At 37.6% G+C, this 14,976-nt stretch overlaps 1 protein-coding gene across 3 annotated transcripts in view; it reads right to left on the minus strand.

Annotated features, from left to right (window-relative positions):
- The window catches only part of LOC138082129 (UDP-glucuronosyltransferase 2B17-like), a 43,485-nt gene that overhangs the window by 13,428 nt on the left and 15,081 nt on the right, over nt 1-14,976 (minus strand). For 2 of the 3 annotated variants that reach the window (XM_068975410.1, XM_068975411.1), the window contains exons 2-5: nt 11,491-11,639; nt 9,533-9,664; nt 7,797-7,884; nt 5,725-5,944 (exon numbers count right to left, since the gene is read on the minus strand). In XM_068975410.1, the coding sequence (XP_068831511.1) occupies nt 5,725-5,944; nt 7,797-7,884; nt 9,533-9,664; nt 11,491-11,639 (589 nt within the window). The remainder of the gene's footprint in view (nt 1-5,724; nt 5,945-7,796; nt 7,885-9,532; nt 9,665-11,490; nt 11,640-14,976) is intronic. The other variant, XM_068975412.1, reaches the window with a different exon arrangement.

Raw genomic sequence — 14,976 nt, forward strand, 5'->3', positions numbered from 1 at the left:
CCTGGCTTGGAGAATTTTGAGCATTACTTTACTAGCAGGTGAGATGAGTGCAATTGTGCAGTAGCTTGAACATGCTTTGGCATTGGCTTTTTTTGGGATTGGAATGAAAACTGACATTTTCCAGTCCTGTGGCCACTGCTTAGTTTTCCAAACTTGCTGGCATATTGAGTGCAGCACTTTCACAGCATTATCTTTCAGGATTTGAAATAGCTCAACTGGAATGCTGTCACCTACACTAGCTTTGTTCATAGTGATGCTTTCTAAGGCCCACTTGGCTTCACATTCCAGGATGTCTGGCTCTAGGTGAGTGATTACACGATCGTGATTATCTGGGTCGTGAAGATCTTTTTCGTACAGTTCTTCTGTGTATTCTTGCCATCACTTTTTAATATCTTCTGCTTCTATTAGATCCATCCCATTTCTGTCCTTTTTCGAGCCCATCTTTGCATGAAATGTTCCCTTGGTATCTCTAATTTTCTTGAAGAGACCTCTAGTCTTTCCCATTCTGTTTTCCTCTGTTTCTTTGCATTGATTGCTGAGGAAGGCTTTCTTATCTCTCCTTTCTATTCTTTGGAACTCTGCATTCAGATGCTTATATCTTTCGTTTTCTCCTTTGCTTTTCACTTCTCTTCTTTTCACAGGTATTTGTAAGGCCTCCTCAGACAGCCATTTTGCTTTTTTGCATTTCTTTTCCATGCAGAAGCACGCTGGCTGAGACAGACCTCAGAGAAGTGTGCCCGAGAGGAGCTACTGGAGTAGCCAAGAGGAGCTTACCTCGCATCCGAGGTCAGAGGCAGAGGCCGAGACGAGCTACTCCACACCCAAGGTCAGGGCAGTGGCCAGGAGGAGCTACCCCATGCCTGAGGTCAGGGGAGGCGGCCAAGAGGAGCAACCCCACGTCCAAGGAGCAGTGGCTGCACGGACAAAGGAGGGTGGAGAGGAGCTACTCCTCACTTCTTAGACCATGTCTTTTAATGATGGCCATCCTAAATGTTCCAAGCTGGCTTGAAACTCAACATTCAAAAAACAAAGACCACGGTATATTGTCCCATCACTCTAAGGCAAATAGAAGGGGAAAACTTGGAAGCAGTGCTAGATTTTATCTTCTTGGGCTACAAAATCACTGCAGATTGTGACTGCTGCCATGAAATTAAAAGACACTTGTTCATTGCAAGGAAAACTATGATAAACCTATACTGCACATTAAAAAGCAAGGATATCACTTTGCTGACAATGGCCCATATAGTCAAAGATATGGTTCTGCAATAATCAGGTTTGAATGTTATTTCATACATGCATGCTCAGTTTGTGTCGTGCTCTTTTGGACTCCATAGATTAAAGTAGTCCAGGCTCTTCCATACATGGGATTTTCCAAACAAGAATACTAGAGTGGGTTGCCATTTTCTAAACCAGGGGAAGATTTTCCAAGCAAGAACGCTGAAATGGGTTCCCATTTCCTACACCATGGTTTGATCACTCTCCTAGAGCCAGACATCATGGAGTGTGAAGTCAAGTGGGCCTTAGGAAGCATCACTATGAACAAAGCTAGTGGAGGTGATGGAACTCCAGTTGAGTTACTTCAAAACCTAAAACACGATGCTGTAAAAGTGCTGCGTTTAATTTGCCAGCAAATTTGGAAAATTCAGAAGTGGTCATAGGACTGGAAAAGCTCAATTTTCATTCCAGTCCCAAAGAAAGGCAGTGGCAAAGAATGTGCAAACTACTGCATAATTCTACTCACCTCACACACTAGCAAAGTAATGCTCAAAGTTCTCCAAGCTTGGCTTCAACAGTATATGAACTGAGAATTTCAAGCTGTTCAAGCCAGATTTTAAAAAAGGCAGAAGAATGAGAGATGAAATTGCATTTATCTTGCTAGAAAACAAGAGAATTCCAGAAAAAAATTTACTTCTGCTTCATTGACTACACTAAACCCTTTGACTGTGTGGATTAAATCAAACTATGGAAAATTCTTCAAGAGATGGGAGTATCAGACCATCTACCTGCCTCCTGCAAAACCTATATGCAGGTTGAAAAGCAACAATAAGAAACAGACATGGAAAAATGGACTGGTTCCAAACTGGGAAGTGTACTTCAAGGATGTATATTGTAAACCTGTTTATTTAACTTGTATGCATAGTACATCATGCAAAATGCTGGGCTAGATGAAGAACAAGCTGGAATCAAGATTGCCAGGAGAAATATCTATAATCTTAGATATGCAGATGACACCACCCAAATGCCAGAAAGCAAAGAGGAAATATTCTATTGATGACGATGAAAGAGAAGAGAGAAAAAGCTGGCTTAAAGCTCAACATTCAAAAAATGAAGATCATGCCATCTAGTCCAGTCACTTCATGGCAAATCGATGGGGAAACAGTGACAGACTTTATTTTCTTGGACTTCAAAATCACAGTGGATGATGAGTGCGGCCATGAAATTAAAAGAATCTTGGTCTTGGAAGAAAAGCTATGACAAACCTAGAGCGTATATTAAAAAGCATAGAAATTACTTTGCTGACAAAGGTCTATATAGTTAAACTATGGCTTTTCCCAGCAGTCAGGTATGGATGTGAGAGTTGGACCATAAAGAAGGCTTAGAGTCAAAGAATTGATGCTTTTGCACTTTGGTGTTGGACAAGACTTTTGGGAGTCCCTTGGTCTGAAAGGAGATCAAACTGGTCAATCCTAAAGGAAATCAATCTTGAATATTCACTGTAAGGACTGATGAAGCTGAAGCTCCAATATTTTGGCCACCCGATGTGAAGTGCTGACTCATTAGAAAAGACCCTGATTATGGGAAAGATTGATGCAGGAGGAGAAGGGGACGAAGAGGATTAGATGCTTAGATGCATCACTGTCTCGATGACATTAATTTGAGCAAGCTCAGGAGATGGTAATGGGCAGAAAAGCCTGGCCTGCTGCAGTCCATGGGGTCACAGAGCCAGATGCAACTGAGTGACTGAAAAATGCCATGAGATCTCCTGACTCAGGAATCGAACCTACATCTCCTGCAACAATTGCATCGGCAACTGGTTTCTTTACCACTGAACCATAAAGAAGGCTGAGTACCAAAGATTTGATGCTTTCTGATTGTGGTGCTGGAGAAGACTCTTGAGAGTCCCTTGGAGAACAAGGAGATCAAATCAATCAATCCTGAAGGAAATCAACTCCAACTATTCCTAGAAAGAGGGATGCTGAAGCTGAAACTCCAATACTTTGGCCATCACATGTGAAGAACTGACTCACTGCAAAAACCTGATGCTGGAGCAGATTGAAGGGGAAAAGAGTAGGGGGCAGCAGAGGATGAGATGGTTAGATAGCATCTCACCTCAATGGGCATGTATTTGAGAACACTGTAGGAGATAGTGGAGAATGGAGGAACCTGTCATGCTGTAGTGAATAGGTCACAGCGTCAGACACAACTTAGTGACTGAACAACATCAACAAAAATTCTAATAGGTGTGAGGTGGGATTTTTATTTGCATTTCATGATGCTTAGTAACATCAATCCCCTTTTCAAGTACCTGTTGACCATTTATATGTCTTCTTTGGGCAAATGTGTATTCAGTAACTCCATTCATTTAAAAAAAAATTTGCTATTGAGTAATATGTGTTACTTACGTCTTTTGTATATCAATCTATATCAGATGTGCAATTTTCAAAATATTCTCCAATTTTGTACATTGACCTTTATTTTGTAAATCATTTATTTTTCTGTGTAGAAGCTTTTGAGCTTGATTAAGCCCCACCTGTTGTTTTGCATTGGTTCCTTGTATTGTTGGTATCATATCCCAAAATTTCTTGCCAATACCCTTGTCAAGAAACTTTTCCTCCAGTTTTATAAGACATTTATGGCTTCAGGTCTTATGTTCAAGTCTGTAGTCCATTTCTAGTCAAGTTTTGTAAGTAATGCAATGCAGTGGTTTAGTCGCTAAGTCATATCTGTCTCTTGTGATACCATGGAGGGTATCCAACCAGGCTCCTCTGTGGATGGGATTCTCCAGGAAAGAATACTAGAATGGGTTGCTAATTTCTTCTCCAGGAGCTCTTCCTGACCTCAGAAATGAACCTGCTCTCCTGCATTGAAAACAGATCTTTACCAACTGAGCTTTGAGGGAAGTAATGTAATATAAGGGTCCAAGTTTTATTCTCCTGCATATGATTATTTAGTTTCCTTAGTACTACTTATTGAAGAGATAACACTTTTCCTATTGACTATTATTTACTTTTTGTCAAATATTATTCAACTTTACATATAAGGGTTTGTATCAGGGCTCTCAATCCTGTCCATTGGTCTGTATGTCTATTTTTATGACAGTATCATCTGTTTAAAACTGCTATAACTTTGTTGTACAGCTTTAAATAACAAGTGGGATGTCTCCAGTGTCATTATTTGTTGGGACTGCTTTGGCTGTTTGAGATCTCTTGTGACTTTACACAAATTTAGAATTTGTTTTTCAATTTCTATGCCCCAGAAGGACTTAGAAATTGGTCATTCAATCCATTCTTCTTTTTCTGCCAAGAAACTCTTTCTAGCTGAAAGTTCTCTCTTGGTGATGAGTAGTGCTGGCTTGGGGATGGTGCTGGTAAAATAAACCTACCATCATTCTGTTCTTGTGTGATTTATCTCAGATTTTTTGTTCTACTGTGTTGCTAAAACTTCTTACATGGCCTTTAGGACACCCCAGAGATGATTTTGCTCATGGATAGTGTCCAGTTTTTATTCTCTGTCAGGGAATGAGGAGGCTGGGATCTTCCTCCTATTTATAAATTAGCAAAAGTAAGTTTTTAAACTGGTAATGGTTATAACTATGCAGATCGTGACTGCAGCCATGAAGTTAAAAGACACTTGCTCCTTGGAACAAAAGCTATGACCAACCTAGACAGCAATTAAAAAGCAGAGACATCACTTTGTCAACAAAAGTCCGTCTAGTCAAGGCTATGGTTTTTCCAGTGGTCATATATGGATGTGAGAGTTGGATTATAAAGAAAGCTGAGCACCGAATAATTGATGCTTTTGAACTGTAGTGTTTGAGAAAACTCTTGAGAGTCCCTTGGAGTGCAAGGAAACACAACTAATCCATCCTAAAGGAAATCAGTCCTGAATATTCATTGGAAGGACTGATGCTGAAGCTGAAACTCCAATACTTTGGTCACCTGATGTGAAAAACTGACTCATTGGAAAAGACCCTGATGCTAGGAAAAACTGAAGGTTGAGGAGAAGGGGACAACAAAGGATGGCATCACTGATTCAATGGACATGAGTTTGAGCAAGTTCCAAGAGTTGATGTTGGACAGGGAAGCCTAGTGTGCTGCAGACCATGGGATCGCAAAGAGTCAGACATGACTAAATGACTGAACTGAACTGAACTGACATGAGGAAAGCTGAGTGGTTTTTCATTGTATTCCCTAAATTCTTATAGTGGTAATGTCTGGAATTTTTAAAAACTAATAAGTACCATTATTAATTTAAAAATTCATATATTTTTAATGATAGATCATTTTCTTTAAATAAATGTAGTAATTCTTTGAGATTATAATTTATCACCAAGTAGTGGTAGGTGACAAAATACCTTCACAAAATTTAGGAAGTATAAAATAATCTTATGTGATATTAGGTGTACTCTCAATTATGCAAAATTTGTCAATTTAAAATTATATAAAACTGATTATTCCTTCAAAAACAAAATGATTGTTAGAAAAGAATATATTATCTACTCACGAAGGGTTGTTAATAACTGCTTTCAATGCATTAAGTAGATCTGCACTTGTCATTCTTTGCAAGTCTACTGCAACAGCTGCTCCTTTGGCTTTCATACGAGCAAGATTAGCATGCTGGTCACCAAACAAAGGAATTCCAACCATAGGGACCCCGTGGTAAATAGCTTCATAGATCCCATTGGTTCCACAGTGAGTGATAAAAGCTCTGGTTTTGGGATGACCTAAAAATTAAAAAATATATATATATATACACACACACACACACACATATTATTCTAAGTTATAAGAGTGTCAGAAACAGAAAATCATGACACTTACATAAGTCAAATTCTATTAGGTAACATCTTGTATATAATTCTGTGCCATGAGAACACATATACATTCTTACAGGCTCTGAAGAAAGCAGCAATTAATTACTGCAGGCTAAGGTCCCATCACTTCATGGGAAATAGATGGGAAACAGGGGAAACAGTGTCAGACTTCATTTTGGGGGGGGCTCCAAAATCACTGCAGATGGTGATTGCAGCCATGAAATTAAAAGATGTTTACTCTTTGGAAGGAAAGTTATGACCAACCTAGATAGCATATTCAAAAGCAGAGATATTATTTTGCCAACAAAGGTCCATCTAGTCAAGGCTATGGTTTTTCCAGTGGTCATGTATGGATGTGAGAGTTGGACTGTGAGGAAAGCTGAGCGCTGAAGAATTGATGCTATTGAACTGTGGTGTTGGAGAAGACTCTTGAGAGTCCCTTGGCCTGCAAGGAGATCCAACCAGTCCATTCTGAAGGAGATCAGCCCTGGGATTTCTTTGGAAGGAATGATGCTAAAGCCAAAACTCCAGTATTTGGCCATCTCATGCAAAGAGTTGACTCATTGGAAAAGACTGTGATGCTGGGAGGGATTGGGGGCAGGAGAAGAAGGGGACGACAGAGGATGAGATGGTTGGATGGCATCACCGACTCGTTGACATGAGTTTGAGTGAACTCCAGGAGATGGTGATAGACAGGGAGGCCTGGCGTGCTGCGATTCATGGGATCGCAAAGAGTCGGACACGACTGAGTGACTGAACTGAACTGAACTGAAGTATAATTAGTGATTCCAGCAATTAAGTCATTCCACAGACAAGAAGGTTCCTGCAGAATATATGGTGGAGAGTACTTGTCATTTGACAAGTTGTTGCAGGAAAAATATATCAATAAAAAAGAAGGGAGGGACTGAAGAAATTAATATTTTTGTAGACGTGAAAGGGGACGGGAGATGTGCAGTGTTTCAATATGAGAATGTTGGCATAACAAGCTAGAAAGATAGGCTACATTAGTTCATGGTGTACTGTGTTTAAGAAAATAGGATTTGCACTTGAATTTATACTAATATGCAGCCATTTATTATACATGAAATATAAATAAAATGGTTGCCAGATGTTATTTTTTCCATAGAGAAGAGAGATGTGAGAAAATTGGTGAAGAGAATCAGGAGTGTGTTGCAGTATTCTATACAAAAGTTAATGAAACCTTGTCTAAACATACTTTCTCTGACCTTGATCCTGAGGAGGGAGAGATTATATCATAAATGAGAGAGCCATAAATTTAATATTTATGTTAGAGTTTGACAAAGATCCTTGACCAAGGTCTAGTCAGGTTCCTCTGAACTCTTCTCAGCTACAATTTGATTTTGTGGCTCCACTATCTCTGCATTACCCAATTTTAGCAAGCATTCTACTAGGTCAGTTGAACTCTGCAATTTTCCATCCAATGAACTTCTACTATGTTCTTTTGTGATAAATCCCCCATTTTCCTTTCTGCATACAAATTGTTTCCAGTCTCTTTGTTTTATTTTAAAAGTCCATTGCACTAATAACTATACTTATGGTGATGGTCTTGAATAAATGTGCTTTACAGTCTTTAACAAGTGTCATGAATAAACCTTTCTTTCAAAACTCCTGAAGCAATGTGAAGATTTATTAAAGTTTTTTTTCCTTATTTTAAATACAAATTTGTTGATATCTGTTATTGAATAATCATTCAGATTATACCTCATTCAGCTCTGTTTATGTTTCTTCTCTTTGGTCTTACCAAGAAGATCATTCTGTGGAATCCATTTATATAGCCGGGTATTGGCTCCTAGTGTTTCTGGTTTCTTTCCTGTGTATCTCCACAGAACCTATTAAGATAAATGTCTTTATCAGAAGATTTTAGAATCACATCCTATCAGAAGTTAACCTACCCTGATGACTCAGATGGTAAAGAATTTTCCCACAATACTGAAGACCAGGGTTTGATCCTTGGATCAGGAAGATCCCCTGAAGAAGGAAATGGCAATCCACTCTAGTATCCTTACCTGGAATACTCCATGGATGGAGGAACCTGGCAGGCTATAGTCTATGGGGTTGAGAAGAGTCAGACATGACTGAGTGACTTCACTTCAATCAAATTTGATGCCTCCAGGTAATGCACAAGCAAACTGAGTCCATATGTGATTAGGTAATGAATGTTTTTAAACCATAAACATTACAGCCATGTTTTCAAAGGCTTGCAATGGTCCTAGTCAATAGTCTTTCATCTTCAAGTTAATTCTAACTTAACCCAATGAAGAAAAATGATGAAGATGTACATGAAGAATGACAATCTGAATCTGAAAGAGCTACATACTGGTGTTACTAGGCCACTCTGGTAAAGGAGTCTTTTGAAAGAAAGATTTCAGAGGCAAGGGGACGGATGTTATTTACCTCTTTTGAACTATTGTTTATATGCTTATCATTAATGTAGAATTATACAGTAAAATATTCATAATGACATTTATCATTTTAAAGTATTCTAAGTCTGGAGTTTGGCGGCATTAAAAACATCCACAAGGTGTAACCATCAACTGCATGGCATGGCATCCAGTTGCACAGTTGTGTCCGACTCTTTGTGACCCCATGGACTGCAGCCTGCCAGGCTCCTCTGTCCAAGGGGATTCTCTAGGTAAGATTACTGGAGTGGGTTGCCATGCCCTCCTCCAGGGGATCTTCCTGACCCATTGGAGTTGGTGATGTACAGGGAGGCTTAGTGTGCTGCAGTCCATGGAGCCACAAAGAGTTGAACATGACTGAGCGACTGAACTGAACTGAGAAAAAAGATGTCACTCAGTTAAAACCTAGAATGGTATCAATAAAAAGTTATAGTTTGCTGGAACATTGTAAAGTATACTCCTAAATCTTTTACTGTATTGTTAAAGTTTTAAATGTTGAAAAATCACTATTTAGGATTTCATTTAGGATTATTTTTAGGATTCATTATTTAACATTATTAGAAGAATCATTATTTAGGATTATTTTTAGAATCTAGGCTCTTATTTTCAGGTTCAATTATGACAATGCTCAAAATCAGTAATTACTAGAAAATATAGTCCCAAGACATTCTGAGAATCAAACCTATTATTTTGAATATCTTTTCCTTTATTCTCTGTCATGTTATTTGCAACTTGTTTATATGCTTCAGATTTAAAGAAATATAAGAATAGCAAAAAGTGTTACATTACATGGATGCCTTAAAACCTAATGCACAAAGCTGACTGATGATTTAACAGTAGCAAATGATTAATTTTCATTTATTATTTAAAGACAATAATGCAATAGAATTTCCTTAATAAGGCCAGGTTTAAAGCAAGACAGCAATCAAATATCCCCTTTTATCATTTACACACTTTCATTAGAGCTCACTTGAGACCAACAATATCAATACTCTTTCCTACATTTTACAAGTATACTTTTATTATGAACTTCATGGATTTTAAAACAGTTGTCTCTGAAAAAAAAATATTATCTGACCTTCTGTGGAATCTGGGCAAGGGCTGATGCAATCATATTAGACTTTTCTTCTGAGAGGTTTTTGATCATTGACCCCAGAGTAAACACCACAACTCCATCTTCTCCAGAGCTTTGAACAAACTCTTCGAGCTCCTATGAAGAAAACAGTCTTTGTAATATAAAAGCTTACAGTTATAATAGATGTCACACTCTTGTCAATGTGTCTGATTTATTAGAACAATTCTGTACTTTCATATGTTAATGATTTCAGTGTATAATAGATGGCAAATTAAAAATTATTGTTACTAAAGGCTCATTTAGTAAAGCATATTTGAGGTATGAGTTTGTCTTTGACATGTGTGTTTGTGTTTACAAATTATTGACTGCCTGTTATCTTTTGCCATTTGCTGAGCTCCTTACATATATCATTTAACTAAGATATATGGTGATTTTATGAGATATGTACACATTTTCAGATGGGAAATCTACCTCCCTAAGGTTAAGTAATTAGTCCAAATCTACACAGCAGTAGCTGGCAGAGAAAATTTCTACCTTTAAGTTAAATAGCTCTGGTGCTGCAATTTTTATTTAGCCTTAGATGCTAATAAGCTTGTTTTCATTTTTTCTGCTGAATCATGGTCAGTACAATGACACAATATTGGTATATTTACTTTTCTCTGTTTTCTAAATTTCTATTTGCTTTTACTTTGATTATATTTGTTTTTTAATATAAGCTTCCACATATACAATTAGGAATGAGGTAGCCATGTAACTCCTGACCAGACAAGTAATGCAGAAATACCTATAAAGCATACTCTGAGGATGATAGGAATATAGTAGTAGAAATATATAGCTTTGAATTAAAAATAAAAACAACATATATAATCATACTGAAATAAATCTTTTCATCCTCTGTTAAAATACTAGCAAAACTAAGCCAATTAAGTATGACAAAAAAAAAAAGTGTGTGAGGCATGAAATAGAAAGACAGGGAAGATATTTATATTAAGGGACTTCTCACATGGTTTTTGGAGAAGGATATGGCAACCAATTCCAATAATCTTGCCTGGAAAATCCCATGAACAGAGAAGTCTGGCAGATTGCAGTATATGAGGTTGTAAACTGTCAGACAACACTGAAGTGACTTAGCTCACACACATGGTTATGGAGGATGTCAAATTTAATCTGCAGAACAGTACATTGGGCTGGAGACTCAAAGAGCCACTGCTGTAGTTCAAGTCTGAAGGTTGACTACTGGCATAATTCAGTCTTTTGTTCTAGTCACATCTTCAACTAATTGAATGAGGTTTACCCACATAATGGAGAGTAATTTGTTTAATCAAGGTCCACATATTTCAAAGTTGATTTCATCTAAAAATAGCCTCTCAGTAAGTTCTAGAAAAATGTTTGTCTAAACACCTGGTTTCCTGGCCAGGTAAGTTGACACTTAAAGTTAACCATTACACTATGTTGGGAGATGATTTGACTTGAGATATAATATCTTTATGTTCAATTATAGCATAGTATTTGTAAGATACTAGGAAATATTTTAAAATTTATATAAAACACATTTTCATGAATAGTTAATGGACTTTGAACAAGAAAAGAAAATTATGAGGACTACTTCCTTAGATAATAATACATAATCCAAAATAAAGGCTACTCATCTTCTTACTGTAGTGTATAGTCTAAGAAAATAATGACCATTAAATTCTATGTCTGTTTTCTCTGTTTGGGGATCAAATATTGTTAACAATAAACCAGAAATCATTTTAAGAGGTAAATACTCATAGCTGGGTTGGGAAGATTCCATGGAGAAGGGAATGGCAATTCCACTCCAGTATTCTTAGCTGGAAAATTCCATGGACAGAAGAGCCTGGTGGGTTACAGTCCATGGGGTTGCAAAGAGTTGGGTATGACTGAGTGACTAACACTTCACATATCATTCATGTAAGACAATAATAAGCACATTTAATTACCTTAGGTAGGGGCTTTGCAGGCTTGCAGTGCAGTCCTCCAACAAATTCAGTATTAGGTAAGTAAGGTTGAGGAAATTCAAAATCCCAGTAACTTCGAAACAACCACATGTCAGCTTTCCCCATGGTCTCACATAGTGTGGTAGGTTTTCCTGAATAAAAATGAAGGATAATAGAGGGAAAGGAATCTGATATGTTGAATGAGAGATATATCTTCACCGAATTTTCTAAGTAAATTCTTAAAGACCAATACTGAACCTATGCAACCCAGGTTAAATCAATTGGCCTTTTACCCTGAAGAGTACACATAGTCAGATTATGAATAAATAAGCACAGATTTGGGCTTCCCTTGTGATTCAACTAGTAAAGAATCCGCCTGAAATGCCAGAGACCTGGGTTCGATCCCTGGGTTGGGAACATCCCCTTGAGAAGGAAAAAGCTACCCACTCCAATATTCTGGGCTGGAGAATTCCATGGACTTGTATAGTCCAAGGGGTCACAAAGAATCCAACAGGACTGAGCGACTTTCACTTTCAAACACAGATTTAAGTATGGAGCAAGCCAAACGCCTGTTGCTTTCTCTCTGTCAATGGAGTCTTTCATCTTGATCTAACCCTGAGCCCACTCAGGTGCTCCTGTAAGTACAAGAAACTTAGGTAGTGATTCTCAGCCTTCTGTGGTAGAGTTGCACCTTTTTTTCTGGAATTCCAATTTATCTCATCCTCATTGCTCCAAAAGCCTCTGATTATGTTGAAAAACAACTTGCGTTTTACTCATCTTTTTTTCTATTATTTTCAAGTGTGTTGTCATAACTAATTACATTCTGAGTACTTTTAATACAATTAAAATGATTGTCTCCTTTGCTATAGTAAATGAAATTTCCTATTTTACAATATTTTGTCCTCTTTGGTGAATATATTGCACTGCATAATGATCTAGTGGTGAAATAATTTCTATTTTATAGTGAATCTTACCCAGAGTTTTGGTGTCCTTTAGAAATATGTGCTTCATGTCACCGATAGGAGGAAACCATAGCCATGTAGTTTCTCACTACATGGCTTTTTGAATATTTTCTGTGATGTTCTAAGTGTGCTAGATTAGAGAATATAAGGGATTTTGAACTCCTAGGAAGATGTATCTGCATAACAGATCAAGGAAAATCTCAGTAAATGAGGGGTTTTATTCTGGTAATTGCAATATCCACTTTAATACTCCACACATATCTTTAGGAAAATGTACATAGGTTTTACTTTGTCATTTACTTTTTAATTTACTCTGAACTTTTGAGATAATATACTTTGAAGTTAGTTGTTAATTGTTATATGTCTGTCTGGCAGAAAATACCATCTCCCAAATCATGATTCTATTGCTCTATATGGTATTTTTTGACCATTGTTTTCTCTAACCTACTATGCTTATCCTAAAATTCTTATATCTCCTGAAAGTTTTATAGAGAGTTTATCAAGTTTTTAAAATGAATGCTGTCATTCTTGGTTATTTTCTCATAAATTATTTGAACTTAACTATGACATGCTTTAATGAATAATTTTACAAATTATTTATTAATTCATATTTTATACATAAATTTATATTCATGCATCTATTTATTATATGTTGATATATTTTATATGTATAAATATATATTAATTAATATATTTATAATTTTATAGATAAAATTTCCTAATTATGCATTGCAACCAAGCCAGGCTTCAGCAATGTGAACTGTGAACTCCGTGATGTTCAAGCTGGTTTTACAAAAGGCAGAGGAACCAGAGATCAAATTGCCAACATCCGCTGGATCATGGAAAAAGCAAGAGAGTTCCAGAAAAACATCTATTTCTGGCTTATTGACTATGCCAAAGCCTTTGACTGTATGGATCACAATAAACTGTGGAAAAGTGTGAAAGTGATGGGAATACCAGACCACCTAATCTGCCTCTTGAGAAATCTGTATGCAGGTCAGGAAGCAACAGTTAGAACTGTACATGGAACAACAGACTGGTTCCAAAAAGGAAAAGAGGTATGTCAAGGCTGTATATTTTCACCCTGCTTATTTAACTTCTATGCAGAGTACATCATGAGAAACCCTGGACTGGAAGAAACAGAAGCTGGCATCAAGATTGCCAGGAGAAATATCAATAACCTCAGATATGCAGATGACACCACCCTTATGGCAGAAAGTGAAGAGGAACTAAATAGCCTCTTGATGAAAGTGAAAGAGAACAGCGAAAAAGTAGGCTTAAAGCTCAACATTTAGAAAACGGAGATCATGGCATCCTGTCCCATCACTTCATGGGAAATAGATGGGGAAACAGTGGAAACAGTGTCAGAGTTTATCTTTTTGGGCTCCAAAATCACTGCAGATGGTGACTGCAGCCATGAAATTAAAAGACGCTTACTCCTTGGAAGGAAAGTTATGACCAACCTAGACAGTATATTCAAAAGCAGAGACATTACTTTGCCAACTAAGGTCAGTCTAGTCAAGACTATGGTTTTTCCTGTGGTCATGTATGGATGTGAGAGTTAGACTGTGAAGAAGGCTGAGCACCAAAGAATTGATGCTTTTGAACTGTGGTGTTGGAGAAGACTCTTGAGAGTCCCTTGGCCTGCAAGGATATCCAACCAGTCCATTCTGAAGGAGATCAGCCCTGGGATTTCTTTGGAAGGAATGATGCTAAAGCTGAAACTGCAGTACTTTGGCCACCTCATGCGAAGAGTTGACTCATTGGAAAAGACTGTGATGCTTGGAGGGACTGGGGGCAGGAGGAGAAGGGGACGACCGAGGATGAGATGGCTGGATGGCATCACGGACTCGATGGACGTGAGTCTGAGTGAACTCCAGGAGATGGTGATGGACAGCGAGGCCTGGCATGCTGTGATTCATGGGGTCGCAAATAGTTGGACACTACTGAGCAACTGAACTGAACTGAAGTGAACTGAGTATATAATATAATGAAAATTTTAAATTCTGAATAGCCAAATTATATCCATAACTTATAGCATTTTAACACTGATGAGAATAAAAAGAAATGTGTTTCTTCTATTTACCAAGTATTTATTAAATATAAGACCTAAAACCAAAAAATTACTCAAAGAAAACAAAAGGAAATAATTCTTGACATTCATAGTGTCAGTGAATTTCAATATGATACCTAACGTATAAGTGGGCTTCCTTGGTGGCTCAGCTGGTAAAGAATCTGCTTATAATGTGGGAGACCTGGGTTTGATCCCTGGGTTAGGAAGATCCTCTGGAGAAGGGAAAGGCTACCCACTCCAATATTCTGTCCTGGAGAATTCCAGGACTGTATCTTGATATTAAGATAGTGAAGTAGAAGGATGTGCACTCATCTTCTCCTGTGTGAACTCTAAAATTGCAACTAGCTGCTAAACAACCATTGACAGGAGAAGGTTGGATTTCCCCCAAAAAGAAGATACCCCAGGTCCAAGGGCAAAGGAGAAGCCCCAACAAGACAGTAGAAGGGGGGAAAT

The sequence above is a fragment of the Capricornis sumatraensis genome, chromosome 7 (assembly GCF_032405125.1).
Source record: "Capricornis sumatraensis isolate serow.1 chromosome 7, serow.2, whole genome shotgun sequence".
Lineage (NCBI taxonomy): Eukaryota > Metazoa > Chordata > Mammalia > Artiodactyla > Bovidae > Capricornis > Capricornis sumatraensis.